At 40.0% G+C, this 19,669-nt stretch overlaps 1 protein-coding gene across 1 annotated transcript in view; it reads right to left on the minus strand.

The window, feature by feature from the left end:
* BANK1 (B cell scaffold protein with ankyrin repeats 1) overlaps window positions 1-19,669 on the minus strand; it is a 138,849-nt gene that overhangs the window by 14,806 nt on the left and 104,374 nt on the right. Inside the window, exons 9-11 of the mRNA XM_026847935.1 lie at window positions 15,829-15,925; window positions 14,020-14,316; window positions 9,352-9,633 (exon numbers count right to left, since the gene is read on the minus strand). Coding sequence (XP_026703736.1) covers window positions 9,352-9,633; window positions 14,020-14,316; window positions 15,829-15,925 — 676 coding nt within the window. The remainder of the gene's footprint in view (window positions 1-9,351; window positions 9,634-14,019; window positions 14,317-15,828; window positions 15,926-19,669) is intronic.

A 19,669-nucleotide genomic window follows, 5' to 3' on the forward strand; every position in this document is an offset into this window, starting at 1 on the left:
CATTGAATGACTCGAGCGTGTCCAGAGAAGGGCAACGGAGCTGGTGCAGGGTCTGGAGCACAGGTCGTACGGGGAGCGGCTGAGGGAACTGGGGGTGTTTAGTCTGGAGAAGAGGAGGCTGAGGGGAGACCTCATCGCCCTCTACAGCTCCCTGAAAGGAGGGTGCAGAGAGCTGGGGATGAGCCTCTTGAACCAAGTAACAAGCGATAAGACAAGAGGGAATGGCCTCAAGTTGCACCAGGGAAGGTTTAGACTGGATATTAGGAAGCATTTCTTTCCAGAAGGGGTTGTTGGGCATTGGAATGGGCTGCCCAGGGAGGTGGTGGAGTCCCCATCCCTGGAGGTGTTTGAGTCGGGTCGACATAGCACTGAGGGATCTGGTGTAGTTGGGAACGATCAGTGCTGGGTTAGCGTTTGGACTAGATGATCTTCAAGGTCCTTTCCAACCTAGTTGATTCTGTGGATACATCCTGAAATGCTGCAGTCATACTTCTGCTGGCAGCATATATAAAACCCAGAAGGTGGGAACTGCTTGGTTTCTGACTTAGCTACTGCCATATAGGCTTTCCCTCTTAAGACTCAGTTCTAATTTTTGCTAAACAACTGATGATCTAAAATAATTTTGTCACATTAAGTAATCTGAGGTCACTGCAATGCAGCAAACATGCCGGTTCAATGGGGCAAATATTTGCTTGGGGACCAAGTCCCAGTGCAACATTTGCTCAAGTGGCAGGGCAGGCATGCTCTGCATGGTACCCTGGAGTCCTGGCTTCTTGCTCCTGCTGACCAGGGAAACCCAGTGGACCTTGATTTGCTCCCTCTCAGCCTGCTCAGGCTGTCTTGTATGATGCATCTGCTTCTCTTGGTGAAACCTCTAAAACAGACGATCAAGACCACTGTCACATCAAAACTCTACATATACTACACGCAGAGGTGATGAAGGAGCAGTTCCTAAGCATGTATTTTCTATGCTGCAGAATAAAGTCTTTATGCTAAATCCTGAGTAGACTTGTATGGAAGGTGATGATGAATGAAAACAGCTGGGGACTTGATGTTCCTTAAAATGTTCTCAGGCTAAATGGAGAGAGTAAATGAAATATACAGGCAGCACATTCTGCTGATGTTATGTCTCTAGCTTCAGTCTAACACTGTTAGACTTTAACTTGTGTAATACTCTTCTCTGTAATTCTCAATGAATCCTGCTAAATATGGTTGCAGTGTTTTCTTCTAGATTTGAAATAGTGGTCTCTTTTTAAAGAAGAAATTAAAATAACCAGAACACAGAGGTAATGCAGACAGCCGGAATTTTACTGCATAAGAAGGAGGGATATACTCAACAATGTCCCTGATTGGAAAGCACTTTAATTGATAGGCTTTGAAATTTTTGCTGAGTTCTGTAGTGTTCGAGTAATCAAAAATGGAATTACGCTTCCAGTTGAAAGTAAAATTGTTAAAACCACTTTAGATGCCTCATCTTGCTGAAGTGATTTTAGCTGGCAGCAAGTATTCAGTGTAGGTGAGGTCAATGAAAACAAATTCCTGTTTCTGGAATGCCTGGAAAGTGGTATGCACACACCACAGGTTTAGGGAATACTCCATCAATTTATTCTTTCATTCCCACATTCTAATTACTTACGAACTGCTCAAATACAGTAGTGGAATGAAAGAAACAGGTATCTTGCACCATAATACCATTATTTCTCATGGAAGATAAGGTGAATGAATTCCTTCAGCAAAGTAATGTTAATACAGACATTTTTTTAAAGTGTCAGAATGCCACAGCCCTTCAACTGAGGAAGGATATATGTTCATGTATTTTCAGAGCCTCTATTCCATAGATAATCTGATTTTAAAAAGTTGGAGTACTTCTATAATATTTTTTACTTAATGTGCACCTTTTATGAACTGAGAGTGCTTTTGAATTTTTAATCACATTGTGACTGGCTGAAGTACCCACAGATGCTTGTAGGTCAAAATCTACAAATTAAATGTCCTGACCTGATATATGCTATATAATTTTTGGTTATGATGTATCTCCTCTCAGTTTCTCAGAAAAGGAGGCAGAGAGAACTAATAAGTAATTTCACTTCATTCCCTCTCCTCCCTTCAGTTGCTACAGGACACAGATGAAGTTCTTTGCATGCCCTCCATACATTTTTATGTCTTAAATAGTAAGATCACTTTTTAGGGGTATAATGTATCCTCAATATTTCTCCAGTAAAGCAAACTCAGAGATTAAGAAACTACTGCAATATTTTCTAGTAGGACAAGAAACCTAAAAAACATTTTAAAAGTGTGACAAAATGCAAATTTTGTGGCAAATATGCTGAACTCTGGGAAAGTCCCTAACAGAAGGCTTGGAAAGTGAGTGGGATCAAAGGAACTCTGAATTGCCTTTTTTATCACAATCAGATTACCTGCAGATGTTGTTTCATGCTGTCTGCACATGCAGGTAAATAATGCTATGAGGCTTGAAATGTGGTTATCACCACAAATAGAAGGGCTAGAAACATTTGACACCCATGTCTCTTGTATATAAGCGTGTACCAGTAAGAATGTTTTATAGGCAGACACTGCAAGAAACTGTGATGAATATAAAGGGTCTAGAAAGGGAATTACTTTTTCTTTACAACAGCAGCAGGTTGACAAAAAGAACAGGAATTTGATTTTCAGAATTAATTGAGGTTCCAACACAAAGCCATAACGGTAAAGAATGATGGATGCACTATGACATTTCAAAAATTGCTTAGTGATAAGGCCAGTAAGAAGTGATATAATTAGAAACAGAGGTAATCAAAACATGGAGAGAGTTACATTATAAGAGAGGACAACTCATATTAGTTAAGAAGCAGTGATCAACCAAGGTATGGTTTCTAATTTACATTTTACTTATTAAAACTATGAGGGATGTTGCCTAATTTGTTGTATTAGCAAGTTACCTCTAAAAATCAAACAACAGTTTGCCACTATATACTAGCGATTCAAATAAAACTAGACCAATGAATGTACCCTCTGGAAGAATATGTGAGCTAATCATACCTAATACTCATCTACTTAACACTTTCAGCAGAACAGACACGAAGGAGAAAAGACACAATGAAAAAAAAAAATAATCAGTAAATATCACTAATTTGAATTCAGTTTGCTCAGAGAAAAATCAAGATGCATTTTATTCATCAGCTTCATTGAGCTGATGTTCAGAACAAAATTATCTATCTCCATGACTGTTTTATTTAGGAAACATTCAAAATTAAAATCCAGGGGAACAAAATCTTTATAGAAACACAAGGCTAAGTGATAATGCAAATTAATTAATCCACTAGGGTTGCACTTATTAACACATCTCAACTCAGTTGCAAATCACAGTGAGTTTGTAAGCTTCCTATCTTAGTAGGTTTTTGCTTCATTCATTTTAGAATTGTCATGCAATTAATTTATGATTAATGGAAGAATGGAGAATGAGGGGTTGTGTGTTGCAGACTCCTATCTTTGCCCACTCCATTTTTTTCCCTATTATTTAAACATTTTAACATTTAAACTGTGTGCACATAATACCTAGACAAATAAAACTTTCAAGTTCTTTTTCTGGTAGGTATTAGATTATAAATTAGATGTAGCACAGCAAGGAATGACAAATACACAGAGAATACTAAGGAAAGAATATAGTAGAATGATGCTTATTATTCAGGAGATGAGAACTCTGCAGATGTTTGTTCACATCTTTTTAGATCTCTTTTTTTTTTTTTGTCTGTTTTGTTTGCTAACATACTGAGCATCACTCAGCACGATGACTAGACAGAGGTCATCAATCCAATGCTAACCAGTAAGTTTTGTGAGAGATGATTAAGGACTCCCCCAACATTTATACAAAATATTTCACATATTTAAGATCAAACAAAAAAATTCTAGTGATTCATAACATTAAATCAACTAAGGAAATGGGATACTGTAAACAGTATGACCTTTTTTTATTTTTCTGAGGCAACACAGCTGAGCACAGAACAAAAGTGTATCAGCATGCTTCACAAGTCTGGTCTAGTGAGGTCCAAGCATTGTAGAAGAGGGATGGCTGTGCTGTGCTAGGTAACAAAGGCTCCAGCCCCAGAAGCTGTCTTGTCCTGGTAGCATTGGTTCTGAATGAAAGCAAGGGGAAAAAAGACTGGCCAGTTTTAACTGCACTGGTCTGAGAAAAACAGCATGACCACATCTAAACTGGTACAGAAGTTCTGATCTGTTCTAAATGTGCTGCCTGACACTCAAGATATTTGCAAGAACACACAACAGTCATTTCATCAGAATAAAGACTAGGTGATGTCAAACACACTTGTGGAAATATCAAACTGCCATGCCACTCCGCTATTTGCAGTGTCCTAACGCATGCTGTTTGAGTTTTTCAGCTACAGCATCACATCCACTCATCACAACTTACACAGGCTGTTGTCAGCCTCTACCTTCCACTTCCACATAATGAGTCAGTTGAGATTGAAAAATCAGTTTTCCCAGATCAAAAGTAAAATTACTTTAAAAAGAATCACAGTGTAATGACAATGTAAAAAGAATAATCCAAAAATAAACACATGCTCACCAGCAATTCTCTTCATAATTTGCAGTGAGATTCTGAATCTCTCAAATATGAGCTCAAATCTGTTAGAATTCTAGCAACCCTGGTCAGGGAGGGACCTCAGGAAATTACACAGGAGATGACTTCCCTACGCTGAAACAAGATAATAAAAGTAATACCAGAACCCCTTTTTATAGAAGGGGTAAAGAGCGAGCAAGAAGAATAGGTACCAGCGGTTAGTTTACGATGCTGTTCAGAAGGCAGTGCCAATGTACTTGCTGAACCATACACAGTGAAGTCTCCCACTGTTGCTCTTGTCAGAAATTTAATGTAGTGAATTATGGAAGTTGGAAGGACTCTTGCAATATACTCAAGAATATTTGCTGCAGCTTGTAAAACCTGAATATATTTCTGCAGTCCCATTTTCCTTTAGTAGAGAAAAGCAGAAAGGGGAAGACTCTGTATCTGATTCTACCTGAAATACGCTATTTAGAACAGTTTGCTTTTCAACCAGGCAGCATCCTATAAATATTTTCTCTCTGTGCACCCTATTCAGTAGCTGTTTCAATCTATCAAAGTTGAGATAGCAAAAAATCTGATTGAATAAATACAGTGGATCAAGCCAGTATAACACTTCCCAACTCAGTGTATAAAAACAGTCTAAGTGCTCCAAGATAGCTGCCAGTGGTTCCTAGTATTTTATTAACAGAAAAAAAACACCCTTAAGTTGAGGATATATAGCGAAATTCATCTGCAGTGCAGTACTTTATGCTCACTGTAGGAGAGTACTACAAAATCCCTCTGTGGGACATAAATGCTTTGCAGTTTGCATGGGCTCTGAGGCTTCAATTTGGAAACCCCTGCTTTAGAGCATTTAAACAATCTGCATAATAGAATTATTAACTCAAGATGCAATCACTATAGTTCCCAGTAATCAGCCTGATAATTTTCCAAGACACTAACAGTTCTGTCCTGGATTTTGTTTTTTCATTTCATTTGGATTTGTCTATTCTGTACATGAGCTATTCTGCCTCCCTAAAGATATTCACTGGCTGCTACTTTTTCTGCATACGCTGTGATTTTGATGAGCAATGAGAATGCTATTCTCTTCTGGGATAGTAACCGGGAAACATATTTTTCTGCTTTTAACCCTAGTGTGAAGTCCCACAGACAGCCATCTTTCAACAGTAAAATGTTTCCAGTGCACAGAGGGGAAATGCATTCCTTCAGGGATTTGGGAGAGGTTTGCAAAGGAACAAAGGCTATAGCGTACAGTTTTATTTATGCTGTTGTAGGACACGTGTTCTTGCTGCAGAGAACCCCTCTTAGACTAGTGGTCTCTGATAAGAGGTGAATGATCAAACCAGGACAGTAATGTACTCCTTAAGCCCTGAGGCCGTCCTGGTAGGTCAGACTTCAGAAATGGTAGGGAGGCATTACAGAAAGTCATGCACCTGTCCTAAGAATACATGGGGGACCCCGGTTGCCAGCTCAACCAAATCTGGTATCAACACGGAACATTAAAATTGCACTGTAAACTGAAAACACATCACCTTCATACATTTATTTAACAGTTGTTTTGGCAGCACACAATTGAAAAAACACCAAAATAACCTACAGAGGAATACTAAGCACTTCAGGAATGGAAAGGGAGCACAGTAAGAGTGCACGCCATCTGGACAACAAGCTATTTGGCACCAATTTGCAGCTCCATTGGTTGATGAGCCTTTCACACAGAAGGCAGAATTCTTGCAGTGGTCTAAATTAAAGAACAAATGTACTCTGTTTGTTAAAGATGCAGTACGTTTAGCAGTGTTCAAGCCAGCAGTTTGGAAGTTCATTAAAATTTGAAAATAGAATAATTGAAACTGAGTAAAAGCGATGAGAACGCTATGTTTTAAATCCTGCAACCTGCTCATGTTTCCCAGAATTTATTTGTCAGCAAATTCAGGTTCAATGCTCAAACTGTAAATTGCAGTAGTTCAGCTAGGACAACTTGCATCTCTGAGTGTCTACTGTCTAAGTTTTGAAGTGTGAACCCTGCTCTGAAAGAGACTCTAAAAACAGGCTGGTGAAGTTCCATGTTTGTAGATCAACAGTTCCACTATCCTATTCTGCAGAGCACCAAGTGGTAATCTACACAGAGCAGGCTTTTTACCTGGTGTAAACTTGAGCTTCCATATATTTCAAAGCTACTTAATTGCAAAAAGGTCTACCTATTCACTGTCTTTGTTGCTAGTCTCATGGAACACTGCTGCTTTTGTTTAAAGAAGATACTCTTTTGTAACTTCATGGACTTTGATGTGTGGTGAAAGCTTTCATGGAAATTCACTTGAACAGGACTTCTCTCTCCAACAAAGCCCCAGCATAACCCCAGACAAGTTATTTAACCCAGCTCATGAATCCTTGACATTAGGGTGCTGACTGGACAACACTAATGATTTAGTTTGAAGTTCTAAGCACTCGTAGTGGCCACTGAAATAAATGGGATCTCTGCTCTGAATGAATGCAGTATTATACAATGCTGTTAATCTCAAGATTAGTTACTTTGTACGGGGCATTCAAAAAACCAATGGATACAGAACAAAGTTTACTGCATAAGGGTCTGAAACAACACACTGAACCCTAAGGCAGGCATGAATTCTATTTTAAACAGAAATGGGAATGAAAAGCACTGAAGAGTTTTGCATCTTATGCTCACCCACTCTAAACACTAGATGAAACAAAGTATCTGTGATAAATAGCAGCACATGGATATATACTCAAGGACTGTACTGTAATGTTTGTGGCAGGGAGAAAGTAGTATAACAGCATAACTAGCCTAAATTCTAACTTCTTGATTATCTGGCTTTGCAACTTCCACAATGCTCTTTTTAACATATGAAAACAAAATCTGAAACTATCACTAATTTATTTGAGAGATGAAAAATGTGTGTACACACTAGCCAGAGTAATTTAATTTACACCAATTAAATTATAAAGCAATGGCTGCAAACATATGCAGATTTTAATGATGGACTGGGATAAAATTTTCTGGTTCTTACAGCTAAATTTTTTTTTTCCCCTGATTATAAACAGTTTTAATATATTAAACTGGAAACTGGTATGTTGCTGGACTGGATGAAGAATTTTTCAGCCCCTGTGGAGAAGGATGAAAATTGCCAATCCAAGTAGCAAGAAAAATCTTCTGTCTAAAATGTCACTGTCTATCTCAGGAACGCCTGCATAAAACAGGAGAGTGAGAAACTCCAGATCTGAAACTAGCAAGACAGCCAGGCAAAACAGAGGCTTGTGTGATCAAGTGAAGCTTTCTTGAAGCACTCCCACTTTTTTCATTTATTGTGTAAGTAAATGAACTTCAGCCAGAGGCTGATTTCACAAGACAACAGGAAACTAACTTGTCTATCACTACCTGCTTATAAAAGCAAAGCTAAAAACCTTGGGGATGCACGCATGTGTATATACATAGGTTGTGTAAAAGAACCACAGCCCCATCAAAGCAGTTCCTCTGATAGTCTCTTCCTTAGCGAACAGTTCGGGTAGACAATGCAGAAACACTCTAGTGCAATAAAAGACAGTAAAAGCAGTCTCCCAAATAACGCATCTTCATGGTAAGGGTTTTCAAGTCACTGGCCTGTCTATGATGATGGACTGAGATTTGAGATACTGCTCTAGCAATCTCAGTAAGAGCAGCCATTTCAGGACATTTGTAGTTGTAACAGGCCCTCTATACACATCCATTCTTGGATTATACTTTGACTACTATAATGAGTCTTATTTATACCTCCTGAACATGATGAAGGAAGAGCAACTAAATGATGAACGCATTAACTCATGCATTCTGGCCCTGAGGTGGAGTTATACAGACTGGAGGAAGAGAACTGGCTAGGAAGAATAAAATAAATCACTGGCTGAAATAGGTATGAAAAAAGAGGTGCTCCTCTGATTTTGTAGGATGATTTGTGTAGTATTAATCCTGTTTTAGTGCAAACCACCCGCTGGATGGAGTAAGCAATCTACTGGTATTCTTTCTCAGCCTGGTTTTCTACCATTGATTCTTACGCATATTCTTACTCAGTAGCAGAATTTTGTAGAGGCGGCTGGAAAAGCAGGCAGTATGGATTTGGGGCTTACACAGACATCTCCACAGTAGATTCAATGCAATTCCTTTTATTGCTTTGAAATTTAGCTTCAGTGTAAATTGAACAAGATACCAGAAAACTCTTCCAGCCTTACATTTCCTAAGTGCAAAAATGTCCTCCAGTTTTCACACAAATGGTAACTGGACATAATCCTCCCTCAAGTGGCCTTTTCTAGCATTTTGCATTGCAGAAAGGATATCTATCTGAAAGAGGAGTTCTCACACAAGTATTTCTCCCTACTGTTCTCATCAGAAAAAAAATGGCTAAAATCTCTCTCTTAGAATTAAGTAAAAACATTTTGATAAAGAAACTGAAAGGCAACTCAAATAGCATATTCTATATCACAACATTAAAAGAGACACACTCACAGCTAGCTCAGTAATTCTTAGTTTTCCATCATACTGTCATAATTTCTGTAAAATTAAACAAAAAAAATGATGCTATATGAGATGCAAATTGAAAATGAACATTAGTCAGAGGTGTTCTCAGTTTATTTGAAAGGTGAGAAGAGGTTGGCTGAATCAATCAATTTGTTGGTTTGAAAGTAGCTTAACAAGGATCTGAGGCTTTTAAAAAAATATTTGTCATCAAATAGAAGAGACACATCTATATTCTACCAGCAAATATTTACAAAGCAGCAGCACTAACCTTGTACTATATAAGGAGTGTTCTCCTCTCTGACCAGTGAACATATGGGACGAGGGGCAGGTGCTGGTGGCCTGTTCATGATAAAAGACCTGCGTTCTTTCCTTTTCTCTTCCTCCTCCTCAGCCAGTATGAAATCGTACACAGATTCATCCAGTTTTGCAAAAGTGTAGAGGTGTTCCTCCTCGCCATCTCCCTCGCATGTATCTTGGTCTTGTCTGTAGCATGCTGTTATGAGTCCATCACCACACTCTCTTTCAATTCTGTTCTCCACAAATTTCCTCTCTGAAAAAAAAAAAAAGGAATTGTGTTCCATATATAGGGTAAAGAAAGGAGATTGGGACAATTTAAGGCTTTAGAGTTTCCTAAAATAACTCAGAGACCTAATTTCACTTTTAAACTAAAGCACCCTGTTTTTCAGAGGTTTCTGATCGCTAAGTCACTAGAGAGAATGTCCCGAAGTAATAAATCCAACTTCAGGGCCTGCTCAAAACTTCATATCACATTATCAAAAAATAGAGGCTTAGTCATCAGTTGCTCCCACAAGAATCACATGAACATGTCCTTTAATGGTGAAGCCAAGTAAGTGAAACATGTGGCCCCTGACATTTTGGAAAGGCAGGCTATTTGTTAGCTGTTGCAACAATAACTTAAGAATTAAAACTTATTTTGGAAAATGTTAGATTTTGCCTTTCCTACATCTTCAATATCCCACCTGGTTTTGAGGACTTTGCTAAGGTGTACTGTAGGAGTAGGTGAAAAAGATCTTAAAAGGCCCTCACAGCATAAATGAAATTTCACAGAATCAACTAGGTTGGAAAGGACCTTGAAGATCATCTAGTCCAAACGCTAACCCAGCACTGATCGTTCCCAACTACACCAGATCCCTCAGCGCTATGTCAACCCGACTCTTAAACACCTCCAGGGATGGGGACTCCACCACCTCCCTGGGCAGCCCATTCCAACGCCCAACAACCCCTTCTGGTAAGAAATGCTTCCTAATATCCAGTCTAAACCTTCCCTGGCACAACTTGAGGCCATTCCCTCTTGTCCTATCGCTTGTTACTTGGTTAAAGAGGCTCATCCCCAGCTCTCTGAAACCTCCTTTCAGGTAGCTGTAGAGGGCAATGAGGTCTCCCCTCAGCCTCCTCTTCTCGAGACTAAACACCCCCAGTTCCCTCAGCCGCTCCCCGTAGGACCTGTGCTCCAGACCCTGCACCAGCTCCGTTGCCCTTCTCTGGACACGCTCGAGTCATTCAATGTCCTTTTTGTAGTGAGGGGCCCAAAACTGAACACAGGAATCGAGGGGCGGCCTCACCAGTGCCGAGTACAGGGGTCAGATCCCTTCCCTGTCCCTGCTGGCCACGCTATTGCTGACACAAGCCAGGATGCCATTGGCCTTCTTGGCCACCTGGGCACACTGCTGGCCCCTGTTCAGCCGGCTGTCAATCAACCCCCCCAGGTCCCTCTCTGACTGGCAGCTCTCCAGCCACTCCTCCCCAAGCCTGTAGGGCTGCTGGGGGTTGTTGTGGCCCAAGGGCATCCCCCGGCATTTGGCCTTATGGAAACTCCTCCAGTTGGCCTCAGCCCATGGCTCCAGCCTGTCCAGGTCTCTCTGCAGAGCCTCCCTGCCCTTGAGCAGATCAACACTCCCACCCAACTGGGTGTCATCTGCAAACTGACTGAGGGTGCACTTGATCCCCTCGTCTAGATCATCAATAAAGATGTTAAACAGGAGTGGCCCCAACACCGAGCCCTGGGGGACACCACTCGTGACCGGCCGCCAACTGGATTTAACTCCTTTCACCACAACTCTTTGGGCCCGGCCATCCAGACAATTTTTTTCCCCAGTGAAGTGTGTGCCCATCCAAGCCTCGAGCAGCCAGTTTTGCCAGGAGAATGCTGTAGGGAATGGTGTCAAAGGCCTTGCTAAAATCAAGGTACATTACATCCACAGCCTTTCCCTCATCCATCGAGCAAGTTGCCCTGTCGTAAAGGAGATCAGGTTTGTCAAGCAGGACCTGCCTTTCATGAACCCATGCTGACTGGGCCTGACCATCTGGTTGTCCCCCATGTGTTGTGTGATGGTACTCAGGATGAGCTGCTCCATCAGCTTCCCGGGCACCGAAGTCAAGCTGACAGGCCTGTAATTTCCTGGATCATCCTTCTGACCCTTCTTATAGATGGGTGTCACATTGGCTGATTTCCAATCTGCCGGGACCCCCCCAGTCAGCCAGGACTGCTGGTAAATGATGGAAAGTGGCCTGGCGAGCACCCCAGCCAGCTCCTTCAGCACCCTCGGGTGTATCCCGTCCGGTCTCATAGACTTGTGTGTGTCTGTGTGATGCAGCAGGTCACTGTCTCCTGGATTGCTAGGGGGATTTATGGCCTCTTATAATCTATGCTAAGACTATCTACCCCACCCTACCCCCCTTTCCTTCAGTTACTTCCCTGACAGTCTGTACTCCCTACAGTTCATAGTTCTTAATACAACTACTCAGAACTTGCTTTCCTTTAGCTTGTACATTTTACAGCATTAATAGGAACTCATCAGGATGAGTTTCCTGATACCTGGGTTTGGTTTGATTTGTCTTTAAAAACTCCATAAACTGCTAAGAGCTAGAAGCTCTTACTGAGGCTGGTGTTCCCGTAAATATCTGTAGCTTCCTTGTGCTGATTGCCCATCTTTCCTCCAAAAACAGTAGTCCTGCCTTGGATTCTTGTACTGAGTCACGTTTCCCTCATGTTGTAATGTACTGCCTGTACACGTGGATCTGCTAAACTAGGCCATGGTCACTACTGGTCACTACATAGTCAATCCTTTGGCTGCTATTTAAAGAACTGTTTTATCTGTTTATGGCTTCATAGGAGCTAAACAATCTTTGCAAGTGGGACACATTTAGAAATGGGATGTGTCATTTATAACTGGGACATATTATTAATACGTACTATCAATATGTATTCTGGCTAAGATATAAAAATGTTTTAAAACAACAAGTGGGATTAATACACCTGCCATATTTAATATGAGAAGTATTTTGTTTCCATGTCACCATAAAAGTTCTGTTTCTTCCTCTGTAGGATATTCTTTCTTTTAACTCCCACAGGGGACACTGACATGCCACTGCCAAAACAAAGACTTAAGAAAGAGGGGACTTGTCTTTTGTGTATTCCACAGCAACACCTAAAGCAAGCAACTAACTAAAAATACATAGCACGACTCATTAGAACTCCTCTTTGAAAGCAAGCATTACCCTCATTCAGAGGAATTCTGATACTCCCCACCCTCCATTCCCCCATGATAAAACCAAGGGTAACACTTCATTTAAGACATGATGTGAATTTTCCTGAACTATTCACACCGAAGCATTTTTAGACAATCTCTGCCTTACCAGCACAGGATTCAGCACAGGATACTAGGTAGTTGAGAAGCTTTCTCTGCTGGAACCCACATACAGACAACCAGCATTTGGCAGAGAGGTTCATATTACTACATGATGGTACAGCCATGTGACAGCTATTCCAAGAGTCATTTATATCAAACATACGCCTACAAATCCTGTATGCCAAGCCTGACCCCTCAATTTATGAACACCTATAGCTGCAGTTGAGTATTTAATGGGAAGCAAAATGCATCTTTTTAACATTAATCTTATTCTGACCCTCTTTCTCTTAGAATCCACCTATGACTTCCTTCATATAGCTGGCTTTTTCTTTCACAGCAGAAAACTGGGAGAAAACCTAGAGCAGGCTATAAGGCTAGAAAATGATTTCTATCTACTTATGTGAACTTCAAAGTGCTCGGTGATGGTAATTTAAGACTCTAATAGGTTATACCACATTTAAAAACAGAGTTCATTAAGTGGAGAAACAGAAGCAATTTGTGTGCACACTTATCCGTAGTGTCCATGACAAATAAGAAGGGTTTTTTCCTTATGTGACTCTTTAAGACTGGTATTTAAGCTTGAATTGTTTTGCATACTTATTCTTCCCAATGAGAAAAATTATAATCATCTCTTCTGAAATGGATGCAAATACTATTTTGGGCTTTTCATCACTTGAATCAAACTACAATACTAAATTTTAGATTTACAATCTGGGGCAGAAGTATCAAAGAATAAAGAAAAAAAAAAGGCAAAGCATTTCATGGAAGGTCACAGTTTCTCTCTTTTCAATCTGCAACACAATATAACTTTTGCCTTCTAACCACAACATTGGCTAAAGTGTAATAAATTACTATTATTTCTCTCCACACAGTCACTTTCTATTAACTCTACCTGTGAAATTCCAAACTGTACTAAATCAAGATAGTATTTAGTATTTTTAAATGGTAAATGCTTAAGCCAACTTGACAAAAATACAAGCTCAATCTTTTGTTTCAAGCCTCTCTTGTAAATCCAATGCATCGTGTATTATCTGTCAGGTCTCCAAGATGGACAGCGTGAGGAAAACCTGAACTCAGCAGCCCATACCACAGCATTAACTGACATACCCGGTCATGAATATCTTGATGCAGCAAAGTTCATATGCACATGCCTGCTTTGCAGAATTGGGGCCATACTGCCTAGCTACTGCTGTTAGAAGAAGTGATCATCCATGATCTCTACAGCAGCACCTAGTCTGCACTTGCACGTGTTTGTATCTGGGGTTATTTTCCTCCTAATATCGTACCTTGTGATAAACTGTGCAGATTGTCCTGTCTTAGGATGCCAGGCAGATTTCGAGGGGGAGGAGGGGGTGGCCTCTTACAGAAAAGGTGGTCTCTTCTGTTCTCTTCAAGATCATCAGGTATACTGGCATACAAACTGTCAGGACTGTTGCAAAAGCTGTATGAATCATCTTCTTCCTGATCTTCATGTTCTGTCTCCTCTCTGCTGTCTTCTACATCATCTTCCTTGTCATCATCCACCTCAGCTTCTTGTGGGCATCTGGATCCAATTCCATATTGATCTCCTGGGTTCTGCTTGGCTTTTAATGTAGAAGAATGCATTATTTCATTTAAAATTTGCCATCTGGAAACATTTCCTGTTTCGAGGATTCCCACAGAAGCAACACAATGGCTAATAAAACTTTTATGAACTGATACAATAGAAAAGCTGTCAAATACATACTGTCAGTGAACAGCATTTTAAATATTTACCAAATCAACAGTGGAAGCTTTTATTGTACCTTGCTACTCTGATACACACCATCTTCCTGCATGCAGTGTTAAACTTTTCTGGAGTTGCTGTCAGAGTGAAGTCACACACACTTACCTTGCCTCCATAATTTCTATTACTTGCCTTTCAATGCAGCACAGTGCAACACTCAATAAAATAAAGCCATAGCTCACACAGCCCTCTAACTTTTCTTTTTTTTTTTTTTTTTAATATAATGGGGTCTGGGCATTATTTAAATCTCTCTAAAACATTGCCCCTGGCAGACATGGCTGTACTCCTGTGGAAATAGTGCTCTTCTGTCTTTAGTGGCCCACAGATCACAGAATAAGAATATAGGGGAGGGATGTGAAAGCATACATTTTAATCATTATGTACAGCATCAAGATTGGGGTAGCCGACCTCAGTACCATAACAGAGTAAACAATACAAGTGTGTCAGCAGACTTACACTCAATGCATAGCAGGTAATACCAAGCCCTTGAGATAGGAGGTTTCCATTCTGAGTTATCCTTCAGTGATGCCTGCCTTTCACCACTGATTCAAATGGGAGGTTAGGCCAGCTGTTGCAATCTGTGTTCTTCCATGTGTCCATCCTGAGGTGTTCCCATATACAGCATGACAGAGACAGTGAAAATGTGTCGGGGTAACCAGGTTTCTAGCTCACATTTTCACAGTGTCTATCACCTACCTAAGATGTGCTAAAGCAACTGATTTAAAGTTAGCAAATTAGAAAAAAAAAAATCATTTTCATACAGAATATGAGACAGTTGAAAAGATAAAATTACCAACACACAGGTAATAAAGAAACAGGATTAAATTTAGCTTTACAGATCCACGATACTATAAAACATAAACAAAATATACACCATCAATAAATGCAAACAAGCAACTTGGTTTGCAGTTCTCAAGAGCATATGACTACCAACAAGGTTGTCATAAATCTATGCTTAGATATATGAACATCAAGCTGCAAAATGTCGACCATGTGTGCCTCCACAGAGGAGTTGGCTGCACCTGTAAGAGGTGCCTCCCCTTACATTAAAGCTGCTCTCTGGTAACTTGGAGAATTCAGTGGGTTTTTAGATTCAGAGCAGAGAGTACAAGTTTTCAGAATTTACCAGGAGGGGTGGTTGCACTGAGGTCTGTCTTACTGAGCAATGACTTTGTTATCATGACTGAATCCCTCATCTGCCCTCCCCCTGGAAGTTGCAGTAACATGTGGAAATTGAACGCATTCAAATTATTTGCCCCCTTTGTCCATCATCCCACTCACTCAATACAGCACACGCTTTGTTACCAATAAAGCTAACAACATGACTTACTCATGGCTGGTTGAGTTTTCGAGCCTAGCATAAACATGTAAGTATCATCATCTTCTGCTTTCTCCTCGCAGTTGGTAAAATTATCTGCTGTATTAATCTAGAAGGAAAAATAAAGGGGAACATTTGTTTTGGTGACATCGTCTCCTACCTTCACTATAATATTCAATGTTCTACTAAGGGGACAGTGGAGACAGCAGTGTTTGCAACTATGTAGCGGTATACATACCACTATACATCTAGGCAACAGGGATGTGTATATCTGGGTACATATAAAGGACACAAAGTTCTGCCATGAAGCGATATCCAAGTCTGCACAGGAAGGATTGAAGCTAATTGATCTTTCCTTAGCACTGCACTGGGCTGTCCAGGCAGTTCCCAACTCTACAGCACTCAGAAGTAATGAGAAAGATCAGTAACAGAAAAATGAAAAGTCTATAGGACATTACTGAATAACTGAAGGACGCTCAGAGTCCAAGAAATCTCTGGAGAGCTCATTAGAAACAGTTCCTGTATCCCAGTGGTTGGTACCAAAAGCTGCACGTGCACCAAAAAACCCCCAAAACCAACAGGACTGGAAAGCATGTTAGCAGTTCTACTTCAGCACCCAAACGTGGTAAAGCATTGTTTTTTGTTCCTCTAGTAAGGTGTTACGTTCATACAGCGCTATTCTAAATTAGCCTCAGGAGAGTCAGAACAATCGGTTCTCCAAAATGTTGTCAGTGTATTTCTTCAAGCAGAAGAGATACAAACTTATGCTCACCCTAAGAGGAAACTTGTAAGACAAGTACAGACAGTTCTGTTGTCTTAAAATATGGAACACATACTTGCTAATTGCAGATTTTCAGAAACAACTGGAATTTCAAAAGGTGACAGGTTTTTTTTTTTTAAGGAGGTCAGCAGGACCTTGATTCTCATGTAAGTGTAACATGAAACTATCCTGCACCAGCACAACGGAGCCCTCCATAATTATTCAGGAATATTGATTCATAAAATGTTAAGTCTGGGAGGGTTTGAATACATCAACCCCAAAGCAGGTAGGGAAACAGCATGGTCCATACATCATCCAGTCCACAAGATTAGTTACAAGCAGGTTAGTGGACATTGAAATCAAGAGGCAGAACTGATAAGCAACTTTCTGCATGGTGCAGAAACTGATTCTCATGAGCTTCTGTCAGAGTCTCAGGGAGTTTGTTCCTCGTATCCCACTGACTCCTGGCATCCACAGCCACTGTCTCAGGCACAGAGTTCTCACTGTCTGAAAGGGGAAAAAATTTGGAGAAGTAGTAGGTTTTTCTGGGGAACTGAGAATGCCTTCTTCTCTGCTTGTACACAGCCATCCATGTCTTAAAAGAGTGCAGCCATAAGAATGTGCATCAGGTGCCTCTCTGGCCCATTTGCTTTGCTGCTTTAAGAATACGCCTGAATCTCCACAAAGCTATACCTACCCCCAACAATAAAGTATTAATCTCTGTCTTCTATACCTGTATAATGTGCACATCAGTGACAGAATCCTCTGTTCTGCTTGAGCTTCCCCATCACTTACCTGTTTCTTCTGTACTTCACAAACAGGATACCTCTTAAAAGCCCTGAAGTTAGAGCTTTTCAGAATATTTATTTTCAAAAGATTTAGGCCTGCATGTGCTAAATATAACTGTACAGCTAGGGAAAAAAAGAAAAAGTCTTCTATCAGAACTTATCAAGTTCTGCGTTTTTCCTGTGAACAGAGGATGTATGCAGAAGAAATCATACAAGCAGAGCTCTAGAAGTATTATGCTTCTCTGCTAGTAAGTGGAGTACCACACCAGGGAAATTCTTTCAAGGTTTTATCTTTTTTTATCTCTGCAAACATGAAGTATGCATGGACGTATAGTTGGTAGAATGAGGTCAAAAAGGGTAAGTGGAGAAAACAAATGGCACTTCCTGATTTTTCTTTTTGTCATAGATATTTCTTAGCTAAAGAAAACCTGGTGACTCACAGGAAAGCAACAGAATTGATGTGATTAACATGCGTCTTTGAAACCTCAGTGTTTCAGACGACTGAAGTTCAGTCTGCCCTGCTAGCTTATAGTGGCTCCACTGACAATGCTGAGTCTTAGGGAATTCCATGTGTAATTCCGTTGAGTACACTTCCTAAAAGTTTCCTGGACCTGAGACAGAAAAGTTGAACAGATGGAAACAATCTTTAACTAAATATGTTTACAGTAGAAAAAGGTTCTGTATAATTAATAAATTATTGATAAAAGCCTCCCGTGACACTGGGCATAATGATATCATACAGCTGAAAATGGTGCAGCATTGCCAAAAGCAGTGGAGAGTGTCCTTATTTAAGAATGCACAGCAACACTGCTAGATCAGAATAATGCCATGGCTCAGCTTGAAAACCTTGCCATGGTGTCCTCAATGAATGACCATTATTTTACGTTTGGAGTGTTTTTTATGTGTGCTGGGTCATGTAATTTGAATATAATAGCATTGCCAGCATGATGTTTCTACAGTAGAATTTAGGGTATGGTGTGCAATATGCACATAGACCTGAACTTTAAAGTCTTTGGAGTCTGTTTGGCTGAAAATGGCTCTTTGATTTCTTATGGATGTCAAGCCACCTTCCAAAGGATGAAGTAGCTTTACTGGAAACCGGTATTACCAAATAAATGTATTTAAAAGTTGTTGTCAGCACATGACTGCTCACAACAGACTATGGAAAAGGGCTCTGAAGTTCTGAAACTCTAGTTTGTGAGTTAACAATAAAATTTCCTTACTTCAAGATGCAACAGGAATGTTGGAATGAATTGAAAGACCTCTGAGAGACTGATAATGTTTCAAGTCCTAAGATTAAATGCTACCTCTCAACATCAAAAGATAGATACTTTATTTTCTTCCAGTTATGTATTTTAACTGTCTTGATTAAGCTTCATGTCAATCTAAAGACTTTCAAAAAGGGCGAGTTTTTTTAATAGCTTCAAAGCCGTCCCTCTTATACAAAGCTTGAAATGATTTACCTCAGTTACTTTACTCAGGAATTATATTAGCAAAATTATTATAAACATATCAGCATTTTTTTGCAATGCTCTCTGAAAAGCCACCTTTAAGGCACATTTTCTAAAGATTTCCTCCTTATTATACAAAGGATTTTCTTACCCCTTAAAAATATTTCTCTCCAGTGTGTATGTACTGAGAGGGAATCCTTCTCGCGGCAAGGGCACACACCATTGAAATTTGGTGCGTTGTACTTTCTTGTACAGTGAGGAGTGAAACATTAACCAATTCAGAGGAATGTAATCCAGCAGTGTATCAAGTTATGGCAAGAGTGAGAAGCACCTGGACATCAGCACTTCATTTATAAACAGTAACTCACAGCTAAAGACATCAATCACAGCTCACATTAGCCTTTATGTATAAGATACAAATGGATCTCTCTCTCTCTCTCAATATATCCATCCCTTATATTCCTAGAAACAAAGTAACATAGAACTCCTTATGGTACATTGCTCAACAGCTTTCAAAATCAGATCTTCATGCTTAAATTTGGCCTAGGACAAAGTTTAGGGTAACAATTCATTAATTCATGTGATTATGTGCTTGATTCCATTGTTTTCCAATTGTTTCCTTATTAGTTGTCTTCCAGAAAATTGGCCCTTAATAAGTTGAAATTCAACTGTATCTGTCTCTATATACTGAATAATTACATTTCCTGTGAGGCTAAATTCAGACTCACGTCTCTGTTTCATGCAACAGAGGCTTCCATGTCTACGTACTTGTAATTTGGGAATTCATGGTTTCTCCTATGTCCTCAGTTTTTCTGGGTTGCAGCAATTAGGAAAACTGCTGGAGAAAATCCCTA

Source organism: Athene cunicularia (assembly GCF_003259725.1).
Source record: "Athene cunicularia isolate RWA chromosome 4 unlocalized genomic scaffold, athCun1 chr4_part2, whole genome shotgun sequence".
Classification (NCBI taxonomy): domain Eukaryota; kingdom Metazoa; phylum Chordata; class Aves; order Strigiformes; family Strigidae; genus Athene; species Athene cunicularia.